The 24,452-nt window shown below is 43.3% G+C and overlaps 1 protein-coding gene across 4 annotated transcripts in view; it reads right to left on the bottom strand.

The window, feature by feature from the left end:
* The window catches only part of NAP1L1 (nucleosome assembly protein 1 like 1), a 49,523-nt gene that overhangs the window by 7,397 nt on the left and 17,674 nt on the right, over window positions 1–24,452 (bottom strand). For 3 of the 4 annotated variants that reach the window (XM_014067530.2, XM_014067526.2, XM_014067527.2), the window contains exons 5-10: window positions 14,031–14,172; window positions 13,778–13,858; window positions 13,024–13,152; window positions 12,506–12,577; window positions 11,280–11,419; window positions 8,636–8,781 (exon numbers count right to left, since the gene is read on the bottom strand). In XM_014067530.2, coding sequence (XP_013923005.2) covers window positions 8,636–8,781; window positions 11,280–11,419; window positions 12,506–12,577; window positions 13,024–13,152; window positions 13,778–13,858; window positions 14,031–14,172 — 710 coding nt within the window. The remainder of the gene's footprint in view (window positions 1–8,635; window positions 8,782–11,279; window positions 11,420–12,505; window positions 12,578–13,023; window positions 13,153–13,777; window positions 13,859–14,030; window positions 14,173–24,452) is intronic. The other variant, XM_087723419.1, reaches the window with a different exon arrangement.

Here is a 24,452-nt window from a genome sequence, read left to right as displayed (position 1 = left end):
CTTCACCTGAGGTTGTTGGCTTAAGGTACGAGAGGAGCCCCTGGAAATAACGGTGGACAGAACTGCTACCTGGCGGCGTAAGGTGTTGGGGGCCAGGCCCTTATCCAACCCGTCTTGCAGAAAGTCCAGCACCTGCGGAAGAGACGCCTCAGTGTCCCACAAACCTTTGTCTTGGCACCATGTAGAAAACGCCCTCTAGGTGGCCTCATATATTCTATTCATTGAAGGTCTCCTGGACGCCTGAATGGTCTGGATGACCTTGTCAGAAAATTTCTGTCTCCTCAGGTGGTCCCCCTCAAGTGCCAGGCGGCTAGTTGTAGCCATTGGGGCTCTGGGTGAGTTATCGCCCCCTGGCTGAGGGAGATGGTCTCCTGAGGAATCCTCCAGGGTTTTTGTACGGAGAGACTGACAAGGTCCACGTACCAGGACCTCCTGGGCCAATGGGGTGCCACGAGCAGGATTTCTGCCTCCTCCTCCAGGAGCTTGGCCACAACCTGTGGGATGAGCGGGAGCAGGGGAAATGCATACAGGAGCCCGGGGGGCCAGCTGCATTTCAGGGCGTTCGTCCCCTCTGCCCTTGGAGACCGGTAACGGGGGTAGAACCTCGGTAGGTGGGTGTTGAGGCGGGTGGCAAAGAGGTCGACCTGTGGTTCGCCGAACCTCCTCACGATCTGATGGAATATGTCCGGGTGCAACCGCCACTCCGAATGGTCTATCGTTTGCTGGCTCAACCAATCCGCCTCCTCGTTGCTGGTCCCTGAAATGTGGTCTGCCCTGATGGAGAGCAGATGCCATTCCGCCCACCTGCCCAGAGCCTCCGACTCCGTCATCAGTGACCTGGAGTGCGTGCCGCCTTCTTTGTTGATGTGGGCCTTCGTTGCTACGTTGTCGGTGAGCAACAGCACGTGCCGGCCCGCAACCTGAGGGGAGAACTGACGTAGAGCGAGCCGGGATGCCCGGAGCTCCAGCCAGTTTATGCTGTGGGAAGACTCCCTCTGGCTCCACAGTCCCTGGGCCAGATGGTCCTGGCAATGTACTTCCCACCCCTGTAGGCTGGCGTCGGTGGTTACAACGACCCTTCCGGGTTCTTTGAACAGACACCCTCTCTTCACCACTTTCGACCTCTACCAGGTTAGGGAGCGAGTCACCTTTGGAGGGACACGGACGCGCCTGTGCGAATTGCTGTCCTTCGCCCTTTGCAAGGGCAGGAGGAACCATTGTAGTTCCCTGGCATGGAGATGAGCCCAGGGAACCACCTTCAGGCATGAGATTATGACGCTCAGTAGTTGGGATAACTGGACAATCTGCACTGACCTGGATGCGCTGCATATTCGCACTTTGTCCCTGAGAGTCCTCAGACGCTCCGGGGACAGGAAAACCTGACAAGAGTTCAAGTCCAGAATGATGCCCAGGTGTTGTATGCGTGTGGTTGGCTCCAGGTGGCTCTTCTTCAGGTTTATCGAGAAGCCGTGCTGTTGGAGAGTCCTAATGGTTGTCTGGACGTCCCGCTGAACCTGGGCCTGGCTGGAGGACTCCAGGCGGATGGGACGGTTCCGGAGGTGAGCCGCCACTATGGCCAGCAGCTTCGTAAATGTCCTGGGTGCGGAGGAAAGTCCGAAGGGAAGAGCATGGTATTGATAGTGCTCCCTTCGAAGAAGAACCTCAGGAACTTCCTGTGATTCGCATGTATGAGCACGTGGAGGTAGGCCTCCTTCAGATCTATTGAGGTAAGGAGGTCCCCCCGCCTCACGCAATCCAAGATGGAATGAGGGATTGCATTTTGAACCGCCTGTATGCCAGATGGAGGTTCAGGCGCTTCAGGTCCAGGATGGCCCTCCCCCCCCCCCCCCGGACGACTTGGGCACCAGAAATAAGATGGAGTAAAACCCCTGTTTCTGCTGCTCCCTGGATACCGGCTCTATAGCCCTTATTTGTATGAGATGACGGATTTCCCTTTTCAGGAGGCTCCTGGGCGAGGGGCAACGGATGAAGGTCCGTTGGGGGAGGGATAGGAACTCCAGCCGGCGTCCCATCCAGACCGTGCTCAACACTTGTCTGTGGTTATCTCCCCCCACCTGTCTGCGTAGAATTGCAGTCAACCTCCTATGGGGGGATCCCTGTGGTGGTCACTTTCCGCGGTGGAAGTTCCTGGAATTAGAACCGCCACGAAAGGGCTTACGAAAGGAGTGATGGTGTTGTTGCCTACCACGCAACCTGAAGGACCCCCTGTCCTGTGTCCTATTGCCCTGCTGGGAGTAGGGTCTGGTATACGAAGAAGAGGTGGAAGGCTGGGCATTGTCCTGGGGCCAAAAGGACTGCCTCTGAAAGGAGCCAGGCCCCTTGAGATCCGACTTCTTAAGAGTCGCAGGTAAGATCTTTCTCTTGTCCCTTGTTTCTATAATGAATTTGTCTAATGCCTCCCCAAACAAGAGGCCCCCCTTGAATGGGGCAGAGGCCAGCTTCCACTTGGCCTTGATCTCTGGCGGAGCCAGAGCAAGGGGCGAGAGGTCACGTTGGAAGCTAGTGCTCTGGACGCAAATTTGGACACGTTCAGAGAAGCATCCACAGAGTATTCGACCGCGGTGATAATCTTGGTAAAGTCGTGTCTCCACCATGATCTCCGGGAGGGGGGGTTTCGCCCTCAGCTGCCTCAACCAGAGGAGCGAGGAATGGATGAAAAATGATGCAGAGTGGAAGCCCAAATAGCCCAGGCGGCGGCCTGGTGGATCTTCAGACATGCCTTCTTTCATTTTTTGTCTTCTGCCTTGAGACCCTCCAAGAGGTCCGCCGGCAGATTCGAGGTAGAGGTCGAGGAGACCACCGGAGCGTCCACTTCTGGAAGCTTCAGTGCCTCCTCCATCCTATTCTCTACGGCATAGAGAGTCTTGTCCCCCCCCACTGGGGTTTGTCAGGGTCCCAGGTTGAATCCACTGCCTCTGAACCACATCCATAAAAAGGTCCGGGACCGGAATGGATTCTTGGGCCGAGGGCGGTTCTTTAAACAGGCCCTCCTTGTGGTCCTTAGTGGAAGAAGTCCCTGCAGCTGAACCCTTGGGAATAGAATCCAACAGTGGAGGTCTTCGCTTTATGAAGAATTGATTTAAAGAGGGAAGGCTTAAAGAGACCAGTGAATGCTGATTTATCAGAGGGAAGATCCTCGTCCTCAGACAGCTCGAAATCCTCTACCTCCCCTTCCTCTAGGGCAGACTCCTCCGTAGCGACTGAGCTACTAGGAGAGTCCGGAGCCTGCTCAGCCACCTGCTTGGGGTCCGCTTTCTTGGAGGTCACTGCCTTACTGCCACTTTTCTGCTTCATGCCCTCCGCAATTCCTTGAGAGATGGCAATAGTTATAATCTCCCTCATCTCATCGGAGAGGCCTGATCTTTTACTCTTCCTGTGGCGGGCTCTGCTGGAGGCCCTTCGGCCTATGCTACCTTCAGAATGGGAGCCCACCTCCAAGGGAGGAATGCCCTGAAAAGAGTCCAGTTCCTCCCTCAATGATGAGCTTGGAGAATCGGAGTAGCCCCAAGAGGCCTCAGGTGAGGAGTTTCTGGAAAGACTACCTTCAGATGAAGGGGACCTGCTCTGTGGAGGGGAGACAGGGTCCCTGTCAACCTTCTGGTCAGGGACTGACTCAGGTATCTCCCTGTGTTCCGGGGAAGGTCCTTGTCCCCTTGGCCTGGGGAAACCCACCCCCGCTTTGTGCTGCTTCGGATTCTCCCTCTTATCATTGCTCCCTGAGGGTCCCACAGGGCCTTTACTAGATGATCCTTTTCCCCCTTTGCTCCCTTTAGGTGGGGCCTCCACCCTGCTTCTTTTGGTTGGGGGCCCTGATTGTGCCTCCTGGCCCTCCGAACTTCTGTCTGGCATGGTGGCTCAGTAGCGGGGTTGTGGAGCAAAGGACTGGATCGATCACCCAGAATAGGACACGAGCCTGCTGGCAACAAATGTCCTCAGATCTGAACGAGGAGAGGGAAGCCCTGGAGACAATACCCTTCCTCCTGGCTGCGTGCTGCTGTCTGGTGGCTTTCTACAGGAAAGGCCTGCTGGCGCCCCACACAAGGCCTCGATGTCCGTGCGGCTAGCTGCTGGTGAATCAAGCCTCTGTGCATAAGGCTGCAGCTCGCGCCTCATTGTGGCCGCTAACGCTGTCTAACCGATTGCCGCTGCGCTCTGCGCTCTGGCTGATCCAATCGGCGCTGTCTCCCTCACTGTCACACCCAGCTCCAACTGCCACAAAATGGGCTGCGCGCACCGCCGTTGCCCTTGTTGCCGAGCAAAAAGCGAGCGAAGCTAGCCCAAAATGGCCGCCGCAACTGCCGGGCAATCTAGGGAGTCGCTGCACCCGCCAGAGCTCCGAGGAGGCTCAGCCGTGCTTCTCAATGCACTGCAGCTGGGAGAGGAGATGGTAACAGAATCCTCCCCCCCGGTTCCCCTTCCTTTCGCCGGCCTCCGCCGGACAAAAGACTCACAGGACACCTCGTATGTTTACAGCCGAGGCAGCAATCCGGCGATCTGACATCTCCGTGATTGAGAGGATATCACTCAGTTCCAACTTTTCCTGGTGGTCGTAGGATGGCAAACAAATACACTTAAAAACTCCAATGGGAAGCTCAGTCTATCTGTCCTAAGACCAAGGAACTCCCCAATTTCTCGTCCAATCGGGCGGACTGAGTTTTTAAACTGAGATATTAGAGGCAAAGGGGAGGTGTGGTCAAAGAAAAAAGATACTCAGCCCTAGGGCAGATAGACTGTGTTAACCCATGCTTGGACTCTCCAAGCAGCGCCTAGGAGAAAAGACAAATGAGAGGCACTGCTAATTGATAGGTATTAGAATACAGAGAAGTATAAATGGGACTGCACTCCTATTTAAAAATCAAGTGCAGACAAAGAATCTTTAAGATTTGCTCTCAAATGTCTCCATTTCATGGGGATATCACTTCCATGATATGCTGACTTTCAGTAAGTTTCTGTAAGCAGGTTCTTATGATCATCTGGAAAATCTTAAAACAGTTTGGAACGAAATGCTGGAAATCCTGCTTCTCACATAAGCAGTTCCACCTTTTCAGTTATCCTTGAAGTTTTGTTCCATGTTTGCTTTCAGGATGGTTTAAGCATAAGTCAAAGGCTTCTCAACTATTGTGCTACAGGCTATGGGATACTTATTTCTAAAAAGCCTTTCAAGTGTCAAAACCAACCACCAAAACATTCTTGATTTACTATACAGTATTTTTATTGTTTAACTGGATGTTACTTCAATAGTTCAGGTTTTTTTTTCCATTTGTGACATTAGAGGAATTTTAATCTATGTTCCTTTTATATATACATTGTGTGCACAATTATTAGGCAAGTGAGTATTTTGACCATATCGTCATTTTTATGCATATTTTCCACCACCAAGCTCTATAATTTGTTTGCTTTTGCATATTAATTTTTTTTATTTTTCCATTTTCATAATATATAATCATATGTATACTATTACATGACCAACATCATATTGTATTATTAAATGTTTACATCAATTTACCTTACCATCAGCTCCCAAAAACAATTATTGGCTCTTCTGCTCTCCATACACCATATTTGTACCTTATCCATCACTTTCTTCTCCTTCTCTCCTCCCCTCCCTACCTCCTTTCTTCCCTCTGTCATCCTTCTCTTCTCTACTTCCTCTTCCTCTCCTTCTCCTCTCCCCTTTTCACTCCTCCTTTCTCTCCTCCTCTTCCCCCCCCCTGCCCTCTCTCCTATCACTCTCTTCTTCCCTTACCTCTCTCCTCTATTTCACACTCTTCATCTCATTTACTTGGTGTATTTCAGCTTCTGAGCGAGCTCCATTTTATGTTGATGGTATTTATAATTCTTTTTCAGTATACATATTTAATTTTGACATGCATCTTCCTCCTCCTTCCTTTTTTAAAAAAAGAGAACAAAAAAGTATCCATATATAATCATTGTGCTTTTAAACTCACCCACCCCCCGCCTATTTTTGGCCAAGATGTAGACCTTGTTACAATTCCCAACTATTCTCATCATTACATTTATATAATTATACATCCTTACACGTCCCTAATTTGTGATTCTGTCTTTAAATCTCAATAGTTTCCCATTGAAAATATATTTCATGTTCCCTCTCCATTTTTACATACCTTGGATTAGATTACCCTTAATTGTCTATAAATAGCAATCCTTGCTGTTCAATGTTCATTACAATTCCCTTAGTCTACTTTGTAGAATAACAAATGGTACACATCTCACTTTATTCATCATCTTAAAGATTCTATATATATCCATGTTTCATATATTTTAACCCATGCTTAATTGTCCTTCTATTGTCATATTCAATCAATTAGCAACTGTTTAATTATCATGTAAAAAGTGAACCACAAGCTTCTGCTTTACAATCTCCCCATATCAGTTTCATATGTATCCATATCCCATGTCCTTTGACCTTTATTTAGTTATCTTTCCATTATCATATTCAATCAGTTAGCAACTCCATTTTATTGTCATATTTAGGAATAGCAATAGCAGTCAGACTTATATACCGCTTCATAGGGCTTTCAGCCCTCTCTAAGCGGTTTACAAAGTCAGCATATTGCCCCCATAGTCTGGGCCTTCATTTTACCCACCTCGGAAGGATGGAAGGCTGAGTCAACCTTGAGTCGGTGAGATTTGAACCGCCGAACTGCAGCTAGCAGTCAGCTGAAGTGGCTGTAGTACTGCACTCTAACCACTTTGCCACCTCGGTTCTTGTAAACCCCTTATCTTATCTTTTCCCATATAACAATTTCTAATTGTCTGATTTTTTTCCTAGTAAGTCTTTTGTCCCACTTCTCTGTTTCTGCCTTCTCCCTTTTTGACACATCTACCCTCTTCAATTTTCCCCACTCCACCATCAAATAAATCTTTTATATTTCTCTTTGCTGGGGCATAATCTCCTATTTCAATTTTCCTTATGTCACTGTCAACCTCCGAAATATCTTGTGTCTGCTTTTTATTCCCTTTTGTTGGGACACATCTCTCCTTTACCATTTTCCTTATAGCACTGCCAAGCCCAATGGAGTTTTTTGTCTGCTTTTTCTTTCCCACCGTTTTTTCCCCTTCATTATCTTTCCCCCATTCTTCTTTCCCCTCTTCTTTAAATCCCTGCTTCTCTGGATTCAGAATTCTATTTAGTCTTGATTTTAATGATTTGTGCATATTTTTTATAATTTCACGTAGTTCTTCAAATTCCCAGCTTTCCATGATGTCCAGTTCCAAAGTTACAGTTAGTTATACAGTTCTTCTTTCAGAGTTCTGGTCCACCTTAAATTTATCTACTTTAGCTGCTATGGGGAAGAGCAACGGGAGCCATCTTGGTCTTTTGTTCTTCCTTAAACGTCCAGTTCCAAAATTGCAGTTAGTTATGCAGACCTTATTTCGAGGTTCTGGTCCACCTTAAATTTAGCTAATTCAGTTTATGTAAAAACGGAAGAGAAGCTGGAGCCATCTTGATCTCTTTGCCTCCTGCTTTTCCAAATTCTGATTTATGGCAGTTGGTTAATTAAAACTCCCCGCAGTCAAGATTAGGTTATCAGTTATCAGTGAGAAGGTAGTGCTTCTTCCTTGATTTTTCTCCCAAATTGGAGTTGCTTAAGATATATTACTTGGAAAACGTTCAGACGATTCCTTCAGAACGTTTGGTTTCTATTTCAAATCCAAAACCAAATTTAGAGTTTATATTTGAGTGGGTTTGTCACTTCTCTGCTTTTTACCTTTCTGTCCAAATTATTTGAAACAAATAGCTTTTTTCGGGGGGCTACTGTGCCCCCCCTACGCCCCCCCATCCCCACACATGGGTGTGTGACCCCCCCCCCAGCCCCGCACATACGTGTGTGAACAGAAAATCAGCTGGCCGGCAGGAGGCGCGCACATGTGTGGTGGAGCTAAACTGGGGCAATGGCTGCCACACCCACAGAGGGCTCTGCGTGACACCTGTGGCAGGTGTGCCATAGGTTCACCATCACAGCCCTATATCAACATGTGCATAATTATTAGGGAGCTTCATTTACTCAAGCAAAATGGGCAAAACCAAGAGATTTAACTGACTCTGAAAAGTCAAAAATTGTAAAAAGTCTTTCAGAGAGATGTAGCACTCTTGAAATTGTTAAGATATTGGGACGTGATCACAAAACCATCAAATGTTTTGTTGCAAATAGTCAAGAGTCACAAGAAACGTATTAAGAAAAAAAGCATATTAACTGCCAAAGGCTTCCCTCTCCTCATTAATGGAAGGCTTATGAATAGAAGAGTGATGTTAGTCACTGATTTTTTTGTTGTTTAAATTGTCAGAAATGTTTATTTGTACATTTATTCTCACTTTAACAGATGCAAATAAATGAGTGAGATGGCAAATTTTCATTTAGTTGCATAATAATTCTGCACACTAATAGTTTCCCAATAATTGTGCACACATAAGTATTCTCCTAAGGATGCCAAAACCTCACTTTTAATTTCTTAAATATTCAGGTTTGAGGTTATTAACATTTTAGATTGACCAAGAACACTGTTGTTGTTCAATAATAAAATTAATCTTCCAAAATACAACTTGCCTAATAATTTTGCACACAGTGTATATAATGTAAATAAAGTTTACCTTCTGGAGGACTGAAAAAGTTGAAAAAGGAATCGTTGGAAACTGTTTTTGTCACTGTTCTAACGGTTCCACGGCCCTTGTGCTTTTGTTTCTTCTTTATAGTTTTCAAAGTAACATTCTTCCCCTTCTTCCAGTCTATTTGACACCTATGGGAAAACTGTTATGAAACCAAGCACATACCTACATGTTCATTTTAACTATTATAGTCCTGGCACATCGTATCACACAACCAAATGGGATCCTGAATACTTGAATAATTCAACTGTATGAACAACAAATATCATTTAGATTTCTCAGAATGTAATTCTTTAATACTAAGGAATAATACAGTACATATTACTTTTTATGACCACAACATAAATAGGTTTTCTCCCTCTGAAAATTTTACATACATACTAAACAATTCAAAATTCTGCAATGTATTCAATCTGCCATAAAATTAAGATGAAAGCACAGATAAGAGTTCCTCTATACATGTTCCACCTATTACTGCAAAATGAAAAATCTACCATCCCAGTCCAAACAGATATTCGAATTCCAATGAAACTATGGCATTCAGGTAATCTAGCAAGTGGTGCTGGAAAATTCAGCATCTAAGACAATTTAAATCGTTGCCTTAGATATATTACACTAAACTCTATCCACCGATCCCCAATGCAGCACAATGAAATATAAATACTTTAGCCTAGCATATCTAGTAGGAAGCTAGGTTAGGAAAGGTTAGCCTAGGCACCAATCAGGGAATAAACAATCATGATAATGAAATCAGAACAGATCCCATGGGAAAACATCTTCCATTATTTTTATAAATTTCAGCTAATTCAAGTGCTAGGGAAAAAATAAAGCAAAATGTTGTAGATTCACAGTAACCTGAAAGCATGTTTTGTAATTTGGGCATGTTAATTATTGCATTAATTATGTAAGAATTCAGTGTGTAAGGTTATAACACAGAAAATGTAAGTGTCCTATTTGTTAACATTGCTATTTCCAACACTAGGAGGCTAGGCACAGAATGTTTATTTTCTTTACAGCAAAAAGCTGACATCTGTACATTTATTTTATAACATTAAAATATATCCATGCATACTTTTGGATTGTCATATAAGAATTACCACTTCACTCTAAACAACTATGATTTCTACCTTTAATGGTTAAAATCTCCTGATCTTAGAAACTTTAGTTAAATCCATGTGTTGATGTGGGTATTATTTGCTTGCCTCAAATTTATTTTTTATGAAGCAATGCCTGCTTTAATTTCAGATGATTCTGATTCTCTTTTAGTAGACATCCTTTTAGCGCTGCTTACAGCTTTGCATTTGGTACTCTAGCTTATCTTGTTGTCAGCTGTATTTGTTAAGTGTGCTGATTCCTCTTTTTACTTGGTGTTATCCAGCTCCTTGTTCTATATCTTGTGCTTCTATGGGTAGTCCTTGACTTACAACTGCAACTGAATCCAGAACTAAGATGGTAAGTTATGCCAGTGGTTAAATAGGTCATCTTGTAACCATGACAGATTTTACCCTTTGGGAGAGGGTATTCTTAAGCAAATGCCATGGTCATTAAAAAATATTGGGGTAATTAAGTGAATGCCATTAAGTACGCTCAATGGGCATTTTTCGTGAAAAGTAGAGGTTAATTCCTGTTTCTGGCAAAAAACGTAAATTGTTATCAACAGTCATTAAGTAACCAGTCATAAGTTGAGGACTACCTGTATATAAAATTGCAACCTTTGATCTTTGAGTTTAGCTTATATCCTTTGAACACTCACATAGTTTCTGGCTAAGATAACAGTTAATGGGTCAATAGAAACAATGGTTAAATTAATTTCTACATCATATATTTTAGTTTTTTTTTCTCTTGTCCTCATCACCAATGCAAAGCAGAGAGATGGGGAAAGAAGGTAATGCAAGAGAGTAAGCAAGCACACAACGGGGAATACACTGAGTTGATTGTGCAGTGAGCTTCTGGCTGCCAGCACATCACTTTCATTATGTATTCCCTATTGTGTGTCTGCTTACTTTCTTGTAATTCTTTCCTCTCCAATTGTCTGCAAAGATGAGGGGTAAGAAAAACAGTAAGTCATACACAGTACAAAGTGTACTGAATGTAATGGCAATTACATGACTGAAAACGGCACAAATGTACCTTAAATGGTCACTGAATGAGATAACTGGTAAACGAAAACTCCCTGTATATAATTAATTTACAATAGTCCTTGACTTGACAGCAATTGGATTTTAAGTTTTAAGCTAGGTGGTCATAAAGCATAATGTCACATGACTATGTCAGTAAAGGCAGTTCTGTCAGGCCTGGCTGCCATCATTAAGTGAGACCACAACTTCCTAGTGGCTTCCCCACTGACTCTGTGGAAATCCAGCAGGGAATGTTGGAAATCACAATCACATAACCTCAGCTCAATGTTATTAACAGCAGTCTGGGCACTAAGAACCTAGATCACAATCAGTGACAATGGACACTACAATGACTGAAACTACAAGAACCTGTTCAGCCCCATTACAATTTTGAAGACACTGAATGAATGAGCCAAGGACTACCTGTATTTATTTAAAATACATTGTTTATTTACTTTACATATTTATTGACATATATTTCTTGACCACTTATTATACAAAATTACACTTACCCTGTGCAGCCCATAATTTCTGGTCCATCGAAGGAGAAAGGATCAGAATCATCAGGTTCTGACCTCATTCTGTATGTTTTTGTTACTACTTCATTTGTAAAAAATTCATTGGGTTCAAAGTGGAATTCTAAAGTAAAAGTCTTTGAAAAAGTACAAGTCAGAATAAGTATACATAATTATAATCTGAACCACAAAGCTAAACTCCATTACATTCTCTACTAATTTTATTTTTTTATCTAAAAGATCAATAATTCTGCCTTTGAAGTTATCAGTTCTTAATGCTGTTAAACTGTAATTTTAATCAATCCAAGCAAATACAACCAACAGCCATAAATTAAGGGAGGTTGACAACTTTTATATTATTTTGTACAATACTCTGCACTTCAAGAAACATAAAGTCCATCTTCCTCTTCATTTCTCCAAACGCCACAACAGGCTGACAATTATGGCTGAATATGAATTCTGTATCTATTAAAGAAATATTTCTCCCCTCTGTGTAATCTAAAAAAAAATACTAGTATTATATTTGTTATTAATTTCTTCCTTTTAGAGAACTTGCTCTGAAGAATTCCCTATGGTATAACTTCAATAGAACTCTCACCAAAATAAATTAACTGAATATGCTTAACTAGGCAGTGAACTTTAAATAAATTCTTTAAAATTTTCCTTTTCAGGCATCCTTATGGGCTGAAGATTAAAAAGTTTCAGTAATTTGGGAATCTTAGTTAAAAACAGTCTTTTGCTTTAAACTGATATAATAATTAATGGGGTGGTCATTAGAGACAGCCATTTCTGATTACTTAACATTTTAATTTAGGTGTTAGTCCAAAAGAAGTTTTTACTGTTATGAAATATCAAATTGTTACACATATCTTCAGTGTTTAATTTTGCTATGAAGTCACACAGGTCATGTACGATCTATTGTGACTCAAGAAACACACGTTCTCTATTAATAGCACCTGCCCTTTGGAATGGGTCCCCACTCCGCAGATGCAAATAGCCCCAGCTTGCTAGTGTTTTGGAGGGCTATAAAGACCTGGTTCATCACTCATATCTTGTTGACAAGGATTAATGTGTTCTCCTAAATGGTGTGGCATGTTTCTCTTTCTTTCCTGTCTGGTTTTTTTCATCCTTGCCATTGAGAGTCGATTAGCATAAAAATTTAATCATAATCTAAATAGAAGAATATTTTAGCTGCTTTATTATTTTTAACAATACAAGCTTACCATGGGTTCTCCAGCTTCTGAAAACTTCACTTTAATATCTTTTAAATGCTTCAGGATAGGTTCATCATGTTCCTATACATGTAAAGTAAAATTTCAATACCTAGGCAATGCTTTTTATACTTTTAATGCAATTACAAAGTAGGAAATAATATGATAATACAATAGAGGAAAATCAAGATTAGCAGATTACATTTAACATTAAACCATTTTATTGTTAGTTTCATAGGTTGTACCGGTAATAATATATATTTATCATGGAAGTATTTATTTCCATATAACATAAAAAAGACTTCTGCAGAAATAAGGAAATTTATTATATACTTAGTACTGTATTTCTACCAAATATGAGACTGAAGAATCCCAGAAAGGATTACTGATGGAACATTGCACAAAATAAAGCTACAGCCAAGAAGAAATATTTTAATGATGTCCGTGCTACCTAGTTCTGAATAAGATATTCTAATTCTTAAAGTTTAGTTTATCACCAATATTTCAAATAATTAAGTTTATTCCCTTACCTGAACCATATCACTGAGTAAATCAACATTTTTGAATACTGTCAGCCAAAATTCAGGAATTCCTTTAGGATCATCTTTTTCTTGATCTTTTTTCTCCTCTTCAAGCTTGGCCTTCTCTTTCATTTCCTCCTTGTTAAAATTAATAAGTTAATCTTTCTAATATTTGAGCGCTAAATACCTATCAAATTTAGTGGTATACAGCCAGCTACAAAAATTGGGTGAACATTCAATTATTTCACTTATTTAAAATATTTATATATAGTTTCAAAACTGTTTATAAAGTATATTTATATACCAGACAATGAACTACAATGTCCTTACTTTTAGGCTACATGTTTTTCCACTGTTGTTGAGAGGACCAGAAATTTTCCATCCCAAAAGCCAATATGAAAAAACTCAAGACTCCAGATTCCCCATTTTGCAGTAACTTTCTTAATTCTTATCTTTATATTTATGAATACAATAAAAAACAGGAGGTCCCTAAAGACCATGCCTGAATGCAAAACTAATTTTACCACCATATGTAAGTTTCAATTGGTTTTAATCTAATCTAATTCACTTCTCTCCTGTTAGTTTCAATGGGAGAGAATTTGAATAACGAACAATATCAAAAGAAACAAAAATCCATTCTTCCATCCCTTCTGCTTCATAATGCAAACACAAAAAGGCTTTAGACTACCTTCCTATTAGACATTCCATGAAAGAGGGCAGGACTGTCCTTTAAGTCTATTTCCAGTAACATACAGGTACTCACTGAAATTTCTTCTTCCGCGTCTGTTTTCCACTCACATTCTTCTTCAGTGGGTTCATAAACAGCATTGATTATTTCACTTCTCTGGAAGATCAAACCATCATTCTTTCAATTACCATGTTAATATGACCCAATACCTTTTATAAGGCGGTAAAGCACAATTCTTTTTGGAAATAAAAACTGCAAAATTAGAAAATCTACATGAACTTCAGGCACTCCCACTTTCAACATTATGTAGTAAAATCATAAAGATTACCTTGTCAAATAAGGGCTGATAAAGGGTAGCATATTTTCTTTCCAGTTCATGAACCTCTTCATAAAACTTTGCTTCTATCTGTGCACATTTAACTTGAAGATTCTTGAGTGCATTTACTCGTCTCTTAACTACTTTAGGCAAGCTGTGGAGAGTGGAAGTGTATTGTATGATTACACTAACAATAATTCATTTAAAAATAAAAATGTCAATAAATATGTTGGTTGAAATCTATAATTGTAGCAATGCAAAACTAGAACTATTGACATTATACAAAAATAGTATAGTGACATACCATTCATTAGCACAATTGCAGAAAAAAAAATTAGAAACTTAGCTTCATTTTACTTACTATAGGACTTAAAAATTGAGATTAAGCAGTTATCTATTATCTTTACATAGTTTTATTAAATACACATTAAATATTAACCTTACTATTCTATTAACACATTTTATCTTGTTTATTATTTCAACAAAGTAACAAATTCAAAATTTTTCTCTCTCACTGTTTAAATTTTAAGTTATTTCAACTTAAACGACATAAATATACTTTATCATAAAATATTATGATAGGATGCTATGTTAATGCTACAGAAGTGCTGCTTATGATTAACATTCTTACTAATCCTATAATCAGTTAAAATATTTATTCAATGCATACATATACTGATTACATAGCTATACTTGAAAGCTATACTTTCCTCTACTTTTCAATTATTAGGTAATAATTATACTTTTCTCTACTTTTCAATTTAATTGCCAAGATTACTTCTCTTAAAATCCACAAACAGGAAAACTCAGATAGTAATGGTTTGTAGTGGATAACATTTTAAAATACAATTCCTTTTCAAAAAAAATCAAGAGTTCAAATAGCAATGTAACTTAGAGACATATTAGGAAAAACTGAAAGTGAGAATATTTTGCTCTTAAGAGTATTTTTACGGAGGAAAGAGCAGTGTTCCTCTATATATAGTCCTGCACCTACAACCGTTCATTTAGTGATCATTTGAAGTTACAACTGCACTGAAAAAAGTGACTGATGACCAATTTTCAGAGTTTTGACCACTGCAGCATCCCCACAGACCTGTGGTCAAAGTTTGGATGCTTGGCATGTATTTATGACAGTTGCATTATCTCGGGAGTACCTGTTGTGACCTTCTGACAAGCAAAGTCAAACTGGAGGCCACATTCACTTAACAGTTGCAATGATTCACTTAACAACAGTGACAAGATTTGTTAAGGTTGTAAAATGGAGTAAAACTCACTGAACTGTCTTGCTTAGCAATGGAAATTTTGGACCCAATTGTGGTCATCTCTGTAGTTCATGGAGCAAACCTAAATATGCAAACTGGTAACAAAACTTGATTCATGGATCCATGCTCCTGTACTCAGTAACTGATAACTTACTGATAACTCAGTAAGAAGCAAACTAATAAGCACTGATTTGTGAGTCACTGATCAAAATTCCTTTCTGTAATTGTTTATTTATTAATATTTCATAATTCTGAACTTTTTAGAACTTTTTGTCCTAAATCTATAGTAATAACACTTGTGTTTATTGTTGTGGAATTCATATAATATTTTCCCTTGGTTATCTAAAATATATTATTTATGACTATTTTTCACCATTGATTCATAATCCCAAAAGGTAGGGCATGTATGCCAGAGGGTGTCTCACAAAATGATTTAACTAGAGAAAAAAGGAGTATACCAAATTTGTTTTCATATTTTATATATATATATACATATATACATATATACATATATACATATATACATATATACATACATATACATATACATATACATATACATATACATATATATATATATATATATATATATATATATATATATATATAAAATTTGTTTATTCTTATCAAATATATATTAAATATATTTGTTAGCAAAACATAAACTGTAAAATTAAAAATTATTTTTTAGCAAAATCCCTCATGAAACAATTGGATTTCTCTAATATTGTTTAAATATTGTGCAAGCTGGATCATATTGGAAGAAATAGTTCCAATGTATTCTACTCAGAATATTTTTTCATATTACATTTATCAACATAATTGGGGATAGTGTTCTTCATGTTCAAACATGACAATCTTCATTTTCCTAATGAACATATGCAGCCATACTCTTTCATGATAAAAAGCTGCCAATTTCTAGAGCTTCAATATTGGGAACAGAAACATTTAAGACACCTCAGCAGATTCTATGTTTTTTTTGTTTTTGTTTGGTCTGTGGAAGTATATTTTAAGAAGACATTTAAATCCCAGTTTTTCAATAGAATGCCCACCAAAATTTGGCCAATAGTTTATAAAAAGGGGCTACCAAACCTGCATTCCTACCTGTAAAAGTAGGAATCCATAGCATTTAAATTATAAATAGGATTACAAAAAAGCTACAGGTCCAATTAAAAATCATAATGCAGAATAGCCCTCTCCCTATCACAGAATCATTTTTATAAACCCCTTAAGGAAAGGAATCAAATACCACTCAACATGCAATGTTTTATACAACTAAGCTTTCAACTGTAGAAAGAATTCTGTAATATTTTCTATTTAGTCCTAAGTGCACCAGCTAATTACACTCCTCAGAGGAAAAAGGCAGAGAAGTAATAAAGTTGCATAACAAAGCAAAATGCTTTTAGTGTGATAAATACAGCAAGAAGGTATATCTCTAATGAAAATTAAATAGAGACATAGGATGAAGGGGATAAGTAAAACAAGTTAAAATAACAAGATCTTAAGAAAATGGAAGTATTTCTTCAGAAAAGCTATGTCTGCAATTTTAGAACGATTTTAGTAGATGGTTCTAAGGCTAGAATCTTCGAAGGAGGGAAATAATGCTTGGCTTGAATTGATTCTGTTAAGAAATGTATATCCTACATGTAAACAATTACATCAGAACTGTTCAGTTAAGACATGTAAAATATGCCTGAAAAATATTTTAACGTCAAGTGAACATGCAAAATATTAAATACAGTTCTCTGTGTTATTCTTATTAATTTAACTATTTTCAAACTGGCATAGCTGACACACCACATAATTTTTAGTATTCAGTTACTTGTAATAAAAATCAAGGTTCTGAAACTTCTCAAAAAGTATAGTATTTCATTGAAAGCAGCATCATTAAACCCAGAAAGAACTTACTGATCTTGGATTAAGGACTTTTCAGATTAGCAGAGGTTACTTAAATATACTATGAGAAAGAAAGAAAGAAAGAAAGATCACAGCACTTCTGAGATCAATTATGGCCAGCAAAGTAATCTATAAAGATCAAAACATGTCATGCACAAATGGATATGTTCAAATAAACAGCTTCCAATTCCTTGACAATAGGAAACAATTGGAGGAGACTTGATTATTTCTGTTGATTCTATATTTTGTCATCCTACTTCAGCTATTTCTCATGCTAGGATTCTATGATTTCTAGGAGACGGGTTGGTCTGAGAGAAAATAACTCAAATTGTTGTTGGCAAAAAGGATCAGGGAAGAGTATTGGTATGTTTAATACCTTGAGCTGCATATGAAAAAGAAGTCAGGATAAAGAATTTTTAAAAAGATTATTTGCAGCACGGAGAAAAAAAAGATAGGAAAATATATATTTCAACACACACAACCTAAAACAGCCTATTTTAGCTAAGATGTCTTAGTCCAATCTTTCAGACATTGCTTCTAGGACTCTCAGATAAGGTCAACTGTAGTATAACAGTTTTACATTATTATATAATTGTCACACTTGAGAAAAGTTTCCAGAACAACTTTATCTGAGGCTGACTTTATCTGAGGGAAGGAAACATAGACGGCTATTATGGTATGTATGAGTAAATTGTCCAGCACAATAACAAATCATAGGAGTAGCCATCCATGATTTAAATCAGGACAAGTCTAGAACTACCTCATTCTGACCAATAGGGCCATACCTTAGTGCTGCTCTTCATCTTTAATTCAAATAGGCAGTTCCACAACTATATTTTCCTTACTATTTTATTAATATATTAGCCTTGCATATCTTGAAATAGCAATTCTCTCCAATTGATTCTCATTAAAAAGGGCAACAGATTATGAAAACAGAGTAAAGAGAGACAACTTGGTGGTGTAAGAATGAATTAAAGGTTTGGGGAAATGTTATATTATCACTTAGCACTTTTAAGATTTTGGAGTTAGAATAAAGAAAGAAGGGATAAATTAAGAAACAGCCAGAAAGCCTAGAAGTACTCGACTCTCAACACTCAATCCTGAAGAGAATGAGCCTCCTGATGGATAAAGATGTGCTACCCATTATTTATACTTGAACTGCCTAATAAAGCTACTGCACTGGCTATAATATAAGCAGAATATGGATCTGGACAAAGCAGCAATTACATCCATTTCTTAAATACAAAGTATTATGGAATGTCTGCATTTTGAGAAACACTGATACTATTTCTCATACTATCATACATATTCATATTGCCAAAATGAATAACATTTTTCTATTTCAAGTAAAGCTACAGAAACAGCAAAGCAGAATAAAAATTTCAAAGAACATTATGTTCTACAAAAGTCAAAGAAAACAGGAAGCAGTCATATAACGGCATTTAATTATAGATTGTACAAACTTATAATTGTCTTATTTTTATATGCTCCCCACTACCTTCCATAAAGAAAACCACATACTTTTCTTCTCAACATTATTAGTGGAATCCTATATAGCAGTGAGGGCTAACCTTTTTGTCATTGCATGCCGAAAGCCCTGCATGTATGTGCCCTGCCCCCATGCATGCACGGCAGAAACCTGAAGACCAGCTGGCTGGTGGGAGGCAGGCGTGCATGCACAGTGGAGTTGGGCTGGGGCAATGGCTGGCGTGCCCCAGAGAGGGCTCTCCGTGCTACCTGTGGCACACGTGCCATAGGTTCACCATCACAGATATATAGATAACTAAAAATTCTCACTGTTAAATACTTTTTTCTAAGAAAGCTTGAATAGTACTGCAGACTGTTCTTTTCTAAGCCATCAATTATGACAGCGTCTCCAAGGTGGGGCATGGGAGGAGTCACTGTGTGGGTATTGTTACGGCCCAATTGCCTGGAGACTGAGGAAATCTGAGGTCACACCCCGTTCCTCCTGGAGACTCCCCAGATTAACCTCAGTCTTTGGCCTAACAGGAGCTATTCAGTGACTCTCCAGTGAATAGTGTTAGTTAGGATTTTTTTGTAGACTTTTTCTCCCTTTTGCATCCACAGGATTTTCCTACAGCCTTATTCTACTTTTAAAGATTTTTTCCATCTCTCCTACCTCGAATTTCGCGCCCTTTCCTGCCTGCCTAGGCGCAATCCGCGCTCGTGCAGATTTGCATGCCCCGCAGTACCGGCTCCCGGTGAAGGGGGGGTGCAAGACGCCAGGCGTGGCAACAGCTGCCCTCCGGAGGTGAAGAGGAAGCCATCAGAGCTACAAAGACTCCGAGGGCAGCGAGAAGAGGAAGGAGCGGCTCAGCAGGAACCGCTCTAGGCACGGACTGCATGGTCGGCGGTCACCATCTTGGATTCGTGGGCGCACACGCGCAGAGCACTAAGGAGACTGTTGCAGTCTCCCAGCTCACCAGCACCTCAGAGGAAAGCTTCTTCAGGCCCGATTCCTTCGGCCATCGGTGGAGGCCCAGTGCAGGCGGTGCAGCAGCCTCTGATTGACCCGCAGGAGCCCAGAGGAGCACCGGATCGGCAAGCAGAGGCCTTGTGGAGGTAGAAAAAGAGAGAGAAAGACTCACAATGAGTACTGCGATGGCGGATGCCACGAGGAGGAAGGGAGCCAGGGCTCCCAGCTCTCTAGGGCCTGCTGATCCGGGCGAGGGAACCTCCAAGGGGGTAGGCCCCGGGGGAGATCATCCCCTAGGAAGTGTTCTTCCAAATCCTCTGGGAGAGGCCTAGGCAGGAGGCCCTATCTACCAGGGCGACCAACAGGAGGGCTAGGGATTGCATCATTTGGCCCCTCAGGCCCCAGAACGCAGGGACTACAGGGAACCTCCTACCCTTTCCCCTGCCTACCCAGAACTGCCCGAGGGATTCCAGATTGTGCTGGCTAAGGCGATTGCAGATGGCATTTCCTCAGGCGTACAGCACCAGTTTCAGGTAGCCAGGCCCCGGTCTACCCGTGGGGACCCACGGGATCACACAGCCAGGCCAGACTCTCCACCCCCCAGGGACCCCCGAGCCTCATCACCTTCCACTGCCAGCGAGGGATCAGAGTCAGGGGGGGCGGAGCAGAAGGATTTGGGGTTTTCAGAAGATGAGGATCCATCTCCCTCAGAAGTCTCCTACATTGCAGGGTTGTTTTCCCCCTCGTCATTCAGTTCCCTTCTGTGCAAGGCTAGGGCCACAGCAGACCTGGAGCCTCCTCCAGAGGCTAGCCAGAACCCCACCCCCAGCACTAGTGGGGAAAAGAAGCAGGGCCCTTTTCACAGGCCCCCGGTGGAGAAGGAGGAGATTCCAACTCCAGACCTTTTCATGGAGGCGTTCAAGTCTCAGTGGACCAAGTTAGGGTCCTTCCCCACCCCTGGGAACAATGACTGTAAGTTCTACAATTTAAACCCAGCTTTCACGCAAGCTTTGAAATGCCCTCCGTGGACGCTCCGGTGGCAGCCTTGGCCTCCGCTTCCTCCGTAGTAACAGGAGACATCTCCACCTGTCTGAAGGCAGAAGACAGGAGAGCGGAGCTGGTCATGCGTAAGACCTTCCAGGCCGCTTCGTGGGCCATCAGGGCGGTGGCGACCACATCCTTCTTTAATAGGTCCGCCATCTTGTGGCTGGAGCAGATCCGGGACAGGACGCTGGCCTCAGACGTAAGACTTCAACAGGACATCACGAAGCTGCTAGCGGCGACCCAGTTCTCAGCCGACACAACCCTGGATGCAGTAAAGTATTCCTCCAGGGCTCTATCATCTTCTGTGGCGTCTAGACGCCTTCTATGGCTTCGTCATTGGCAGGCTGATTTCCGGATAAAGTGGCCCCTGGCGGAGGTGACACAGGAGACAAGCTCTTTGGACCCGCTCTGGACTTCATCCTCGTCGAGGATAAGAATAAAAGGAAGGTCTTCCCGTCCACCACCAGATGAACAGACCACTGAGCGGCGCCATACGCCAGAAGTGCTTCGTACCGACCGCCGGAACAGGACAACCAGACTCACAGGTACTCTGCACCCAGGTACTCCAGACAGGGGGACAGGCAGTTCTCCAGAGAGAGGTTCAGACCCCAACAGGCCGGCAAGCGGCCCTTTCAAGGAGGGGGAGGCCGCTCCTTCCGCAGGGGTAAGTGATTCAGGATCGAATCTACCCATCGGCGGTCGCCTTTCCTTTTTCACAGCTCACTGGGAAGGCATCACCTCAGATGCTTGGGTCCTCCAAACCATCAAGGTGGGACTCCACCTGGAGTTCCGGTCTCTTCCGCCCAGTAGATTCCGCATCTTTCCGCTAAACACGCTCTCATGCGCGAAGCCATCCACCTCCTCCTGGACAATAGTGCCATAGAGCCGGTCCCGGAGGAGGAGAAGGGATCAGGTTTCTACTCACACCTTTTCCTAGTCTGCAAAGGTTCAGGGGGATGGAGAGCCATCTTAGACCTTAAGCTCTTGAACTCCAGGATAGTCTACTGGAAGTTCAAGATGGCCTCACTCAAATCCATCTTGGAAGGGGTCAGGGAGGGGGATTTCCTAGCCTCCATCGATCTCACGGAGGCCTACCTCCACATTATGATCGCCCCCGACCATCGCAGGTTTCTCAGGTTCTCCTACCAGAGGGACCATTACCAATACAGGGTCCTTCCCTTCGGTCTGGCCTCTGCTTCCAGAACCTTCACCAAGGTAATGGCCGCGGCCTACCTCCGTTCCCTTCCGGTCAGATTACATTGTTATTTAGATGACATCTTAGTCCTAGCCCCCTCAGCTCCCTGCGCAGAGAGGAATTTAGCTACCACCATCAGTACCTTAGCAGCCCTGAAGAGCCACCTAACTACCTCCACCAGGCTCTAACATCTGGGTACCATTATAGATTCAGTGGAGGGTAGGGTCTTCCTATCCCAGGAGCGTGGGGACAGCATCGTGGAATTGGTCCAGGAGATTCGCAGGCTCCGATCTGTTCCCGTAGCACTTCTCTCCAGGCTCCTCGAGAAGCTGATCTCCTGCATTGGGATCGTCCCCTGGGCACGCCTCCATGCCAGAGACCTGCAGTGGTTCCTACTTCTCCACCAGAGGAACGGAACATCCGATGCCAGCTTCAAGGTTCTAGTGACCCCGCAGGTACTGCTCTCCCTTCGCTGGTGGAGGCCTTCCTCTCTGGAGAAGGGGTTTCTGTTCAGGGAACCGGACAAGCTGGTCCTCACCACAGGTGCAAGTCTGTTCGGCTGGGGAGCCCACCTACAGTCCCAGCTGGCCCAGGGCCGGTGGACACCAACGGACCTGCGGAGGAACATCAACTGGCTGGAGCTAAGGGCAATCCACCTAGCCCTGCGCCGGTTCAAGCAGACGGTCACCGGGAAGCACGTACTGGTTCTCACGGACAACGTGGCGGCAAAGGCTCACATCAACAAGCAAGGGGGCACTCACTCCGTGGCTCTTCGCGACGAGGCAAAACACCTGGAGTGCTGGGCGGAGCGGAACCTCCTGTCGATTCGAGCGGAGCACATCTCCGGAGTGGACAACCAACAGGCAGACTGGCTCAGCAGGGAGACGATGGACCACAGGGAGTGGCAACTTCATCCCAGCACCTTTGCCAAGATCAGCCAGAGGTTCGGTCATCCGACGGTGGACATCTTCGCCACTCCATCGAACACACAGGTTCCGAAGTTCATATCCCGGTTTCCCACCCGGGGGGCGGTGGACACCGACTCACTACGTTGCAGGTGGCCGGCAGGCCTCCTGTACGCCTTCCCCCGCTCCCTCTCATACCAGGGGCCGTGAGGAAGCTAGTGGCAGAGAGGGCAGAGATCATTCTGGTAGCCCCTCACTGGCCACGGCGACCCTGGTTCGCGGATCTGGTGGAGTTGTCAGTCCTTCCCCCTTGACGTCTCCCACAGGAGAGGGTAGAGCTGCTCCACGGGAGTCTGATCCACCCAGACCCGGAGTGGCTCAATCTAACCGCCTGGCACTTGAGCGGGAGCAATTGAGGGTGTCCCAGATCTCTTCTAGAGTCATCAACACCCTGGAGGCTTCCAGAAGGAGATCCACTACCCACATCTATGACGCGACATGGGCCGCCTTCGCCGTCTGGTGCCAACCCAGGCAGGTAGAGCCTTCATCAGCCTCCGTCCCTCAGGTCCTGGACTTCCTCCAGGATGGCTTGGATAAAGGTTTGGCTCACAACTCTCTACGCAGACAGGTATCAGCTCTAGCCACCATCCTCCGAGGGGAGGGCTCACAGTCCCTCTCCCAGGTTCCAGTCATCAAGAGATTCCTTAGGGCAGCGGCTAACCTCCGGCCTCCGGTGGTCCACCTGTTTTCCACCTGAGATCTTCCCACGGTTCTCCAGGCACTCCTGGAGCCACCCTTCGAACCCCTTAGGGAAGTTACCTTTCAACTTCTCACCCTCAAGGTTGTCTTCCTTGTGGCCATCACCTCGGCCAGGAGGGTTTCCGAGCTTAACGCTCTTTCTTCTAGGGCCGACCTCTGTACTTTTCACAATAACAGAGTGGTCCTCAGACTTGACCCAGCTTTCATGCCCAAGGTCAATTCCCCCTTCCACAGGGGACAAGAGATCATTCGCCCAGACTTCTGCCCTCACCCTTCCTCCGAGAGGGAGAAGTCCTGGCATCGCCTAGACGTAAGGGCCATGCGCATTTACCTAAAGCGCACAACCCCCTTCAGACGGTCGGAGGCACTCTTTGTCTCCTACCACATGTCTGCCAAAGGCACCAAGGTCTTGCCTACCACCATCAGCAGGTGGATTAGGCTGGCAATCTCCAAGGCCTACGAGGCCCGAGGGCTGCCCGTGCCACAGGGCATTACTGCACACTCCACCAGGAGTGCAGCCACCTCAGCGGCCTAGTCCACCCAGGCCCCCATCGAGGACATCTGCAGAGCTGCAGCCTGGTCCTCTCCTTCACCATTCATCAAACATTACCGGCTAGATACCTATGCCTCGGCATCCTTCGGGAGGCGGGTTCTTCAGGGTGTCCTGGACACTCAGGAAACTCAGGACCAATAATCCCTCCCATGGACATCTAGCTTGGGTATGTCCCACAGTGACTCCTCCCACGCCCCACCTTGGAGACTGTCAGTTGGTCCTACTTCTTCCGAACCATCAGTTAATCTGGGGAGTCTCCAGGAGGAACAGGGGGTGTGACCTCAGATTTCCTCAGTCTCCAGGCAATTGGGCCGTAACAATACCCACACAGTGACTGCTCCCACACCCACCCTTGAGACATGCAGTTCAGGTAGGACCAACTG

Source organism: Thamnophis sirtalis, unplaced genomic scaffold (assembly GCF_051295495.1).
Source record: "Thamnophis sirtalis isolate CommonGarterSnake01/CBP01778 unplaced genomic scaffold, rThaSir2_p1.2 scaffold_9, whole genome shotgun sequence".
Classification (NCBI taxonomy): domain Eukaryota; kingdom Metazoa; phylum Chordata; class Lepidosauria; order Squamata; family Natricidae; genus Thamnophis; species Thamnophis sirtalis.
The sequence above is the reverse complement of the archived record's forward strand: the minus strand, read 5'-3'. Positions and strand labels throughout refer to the sequence as shown.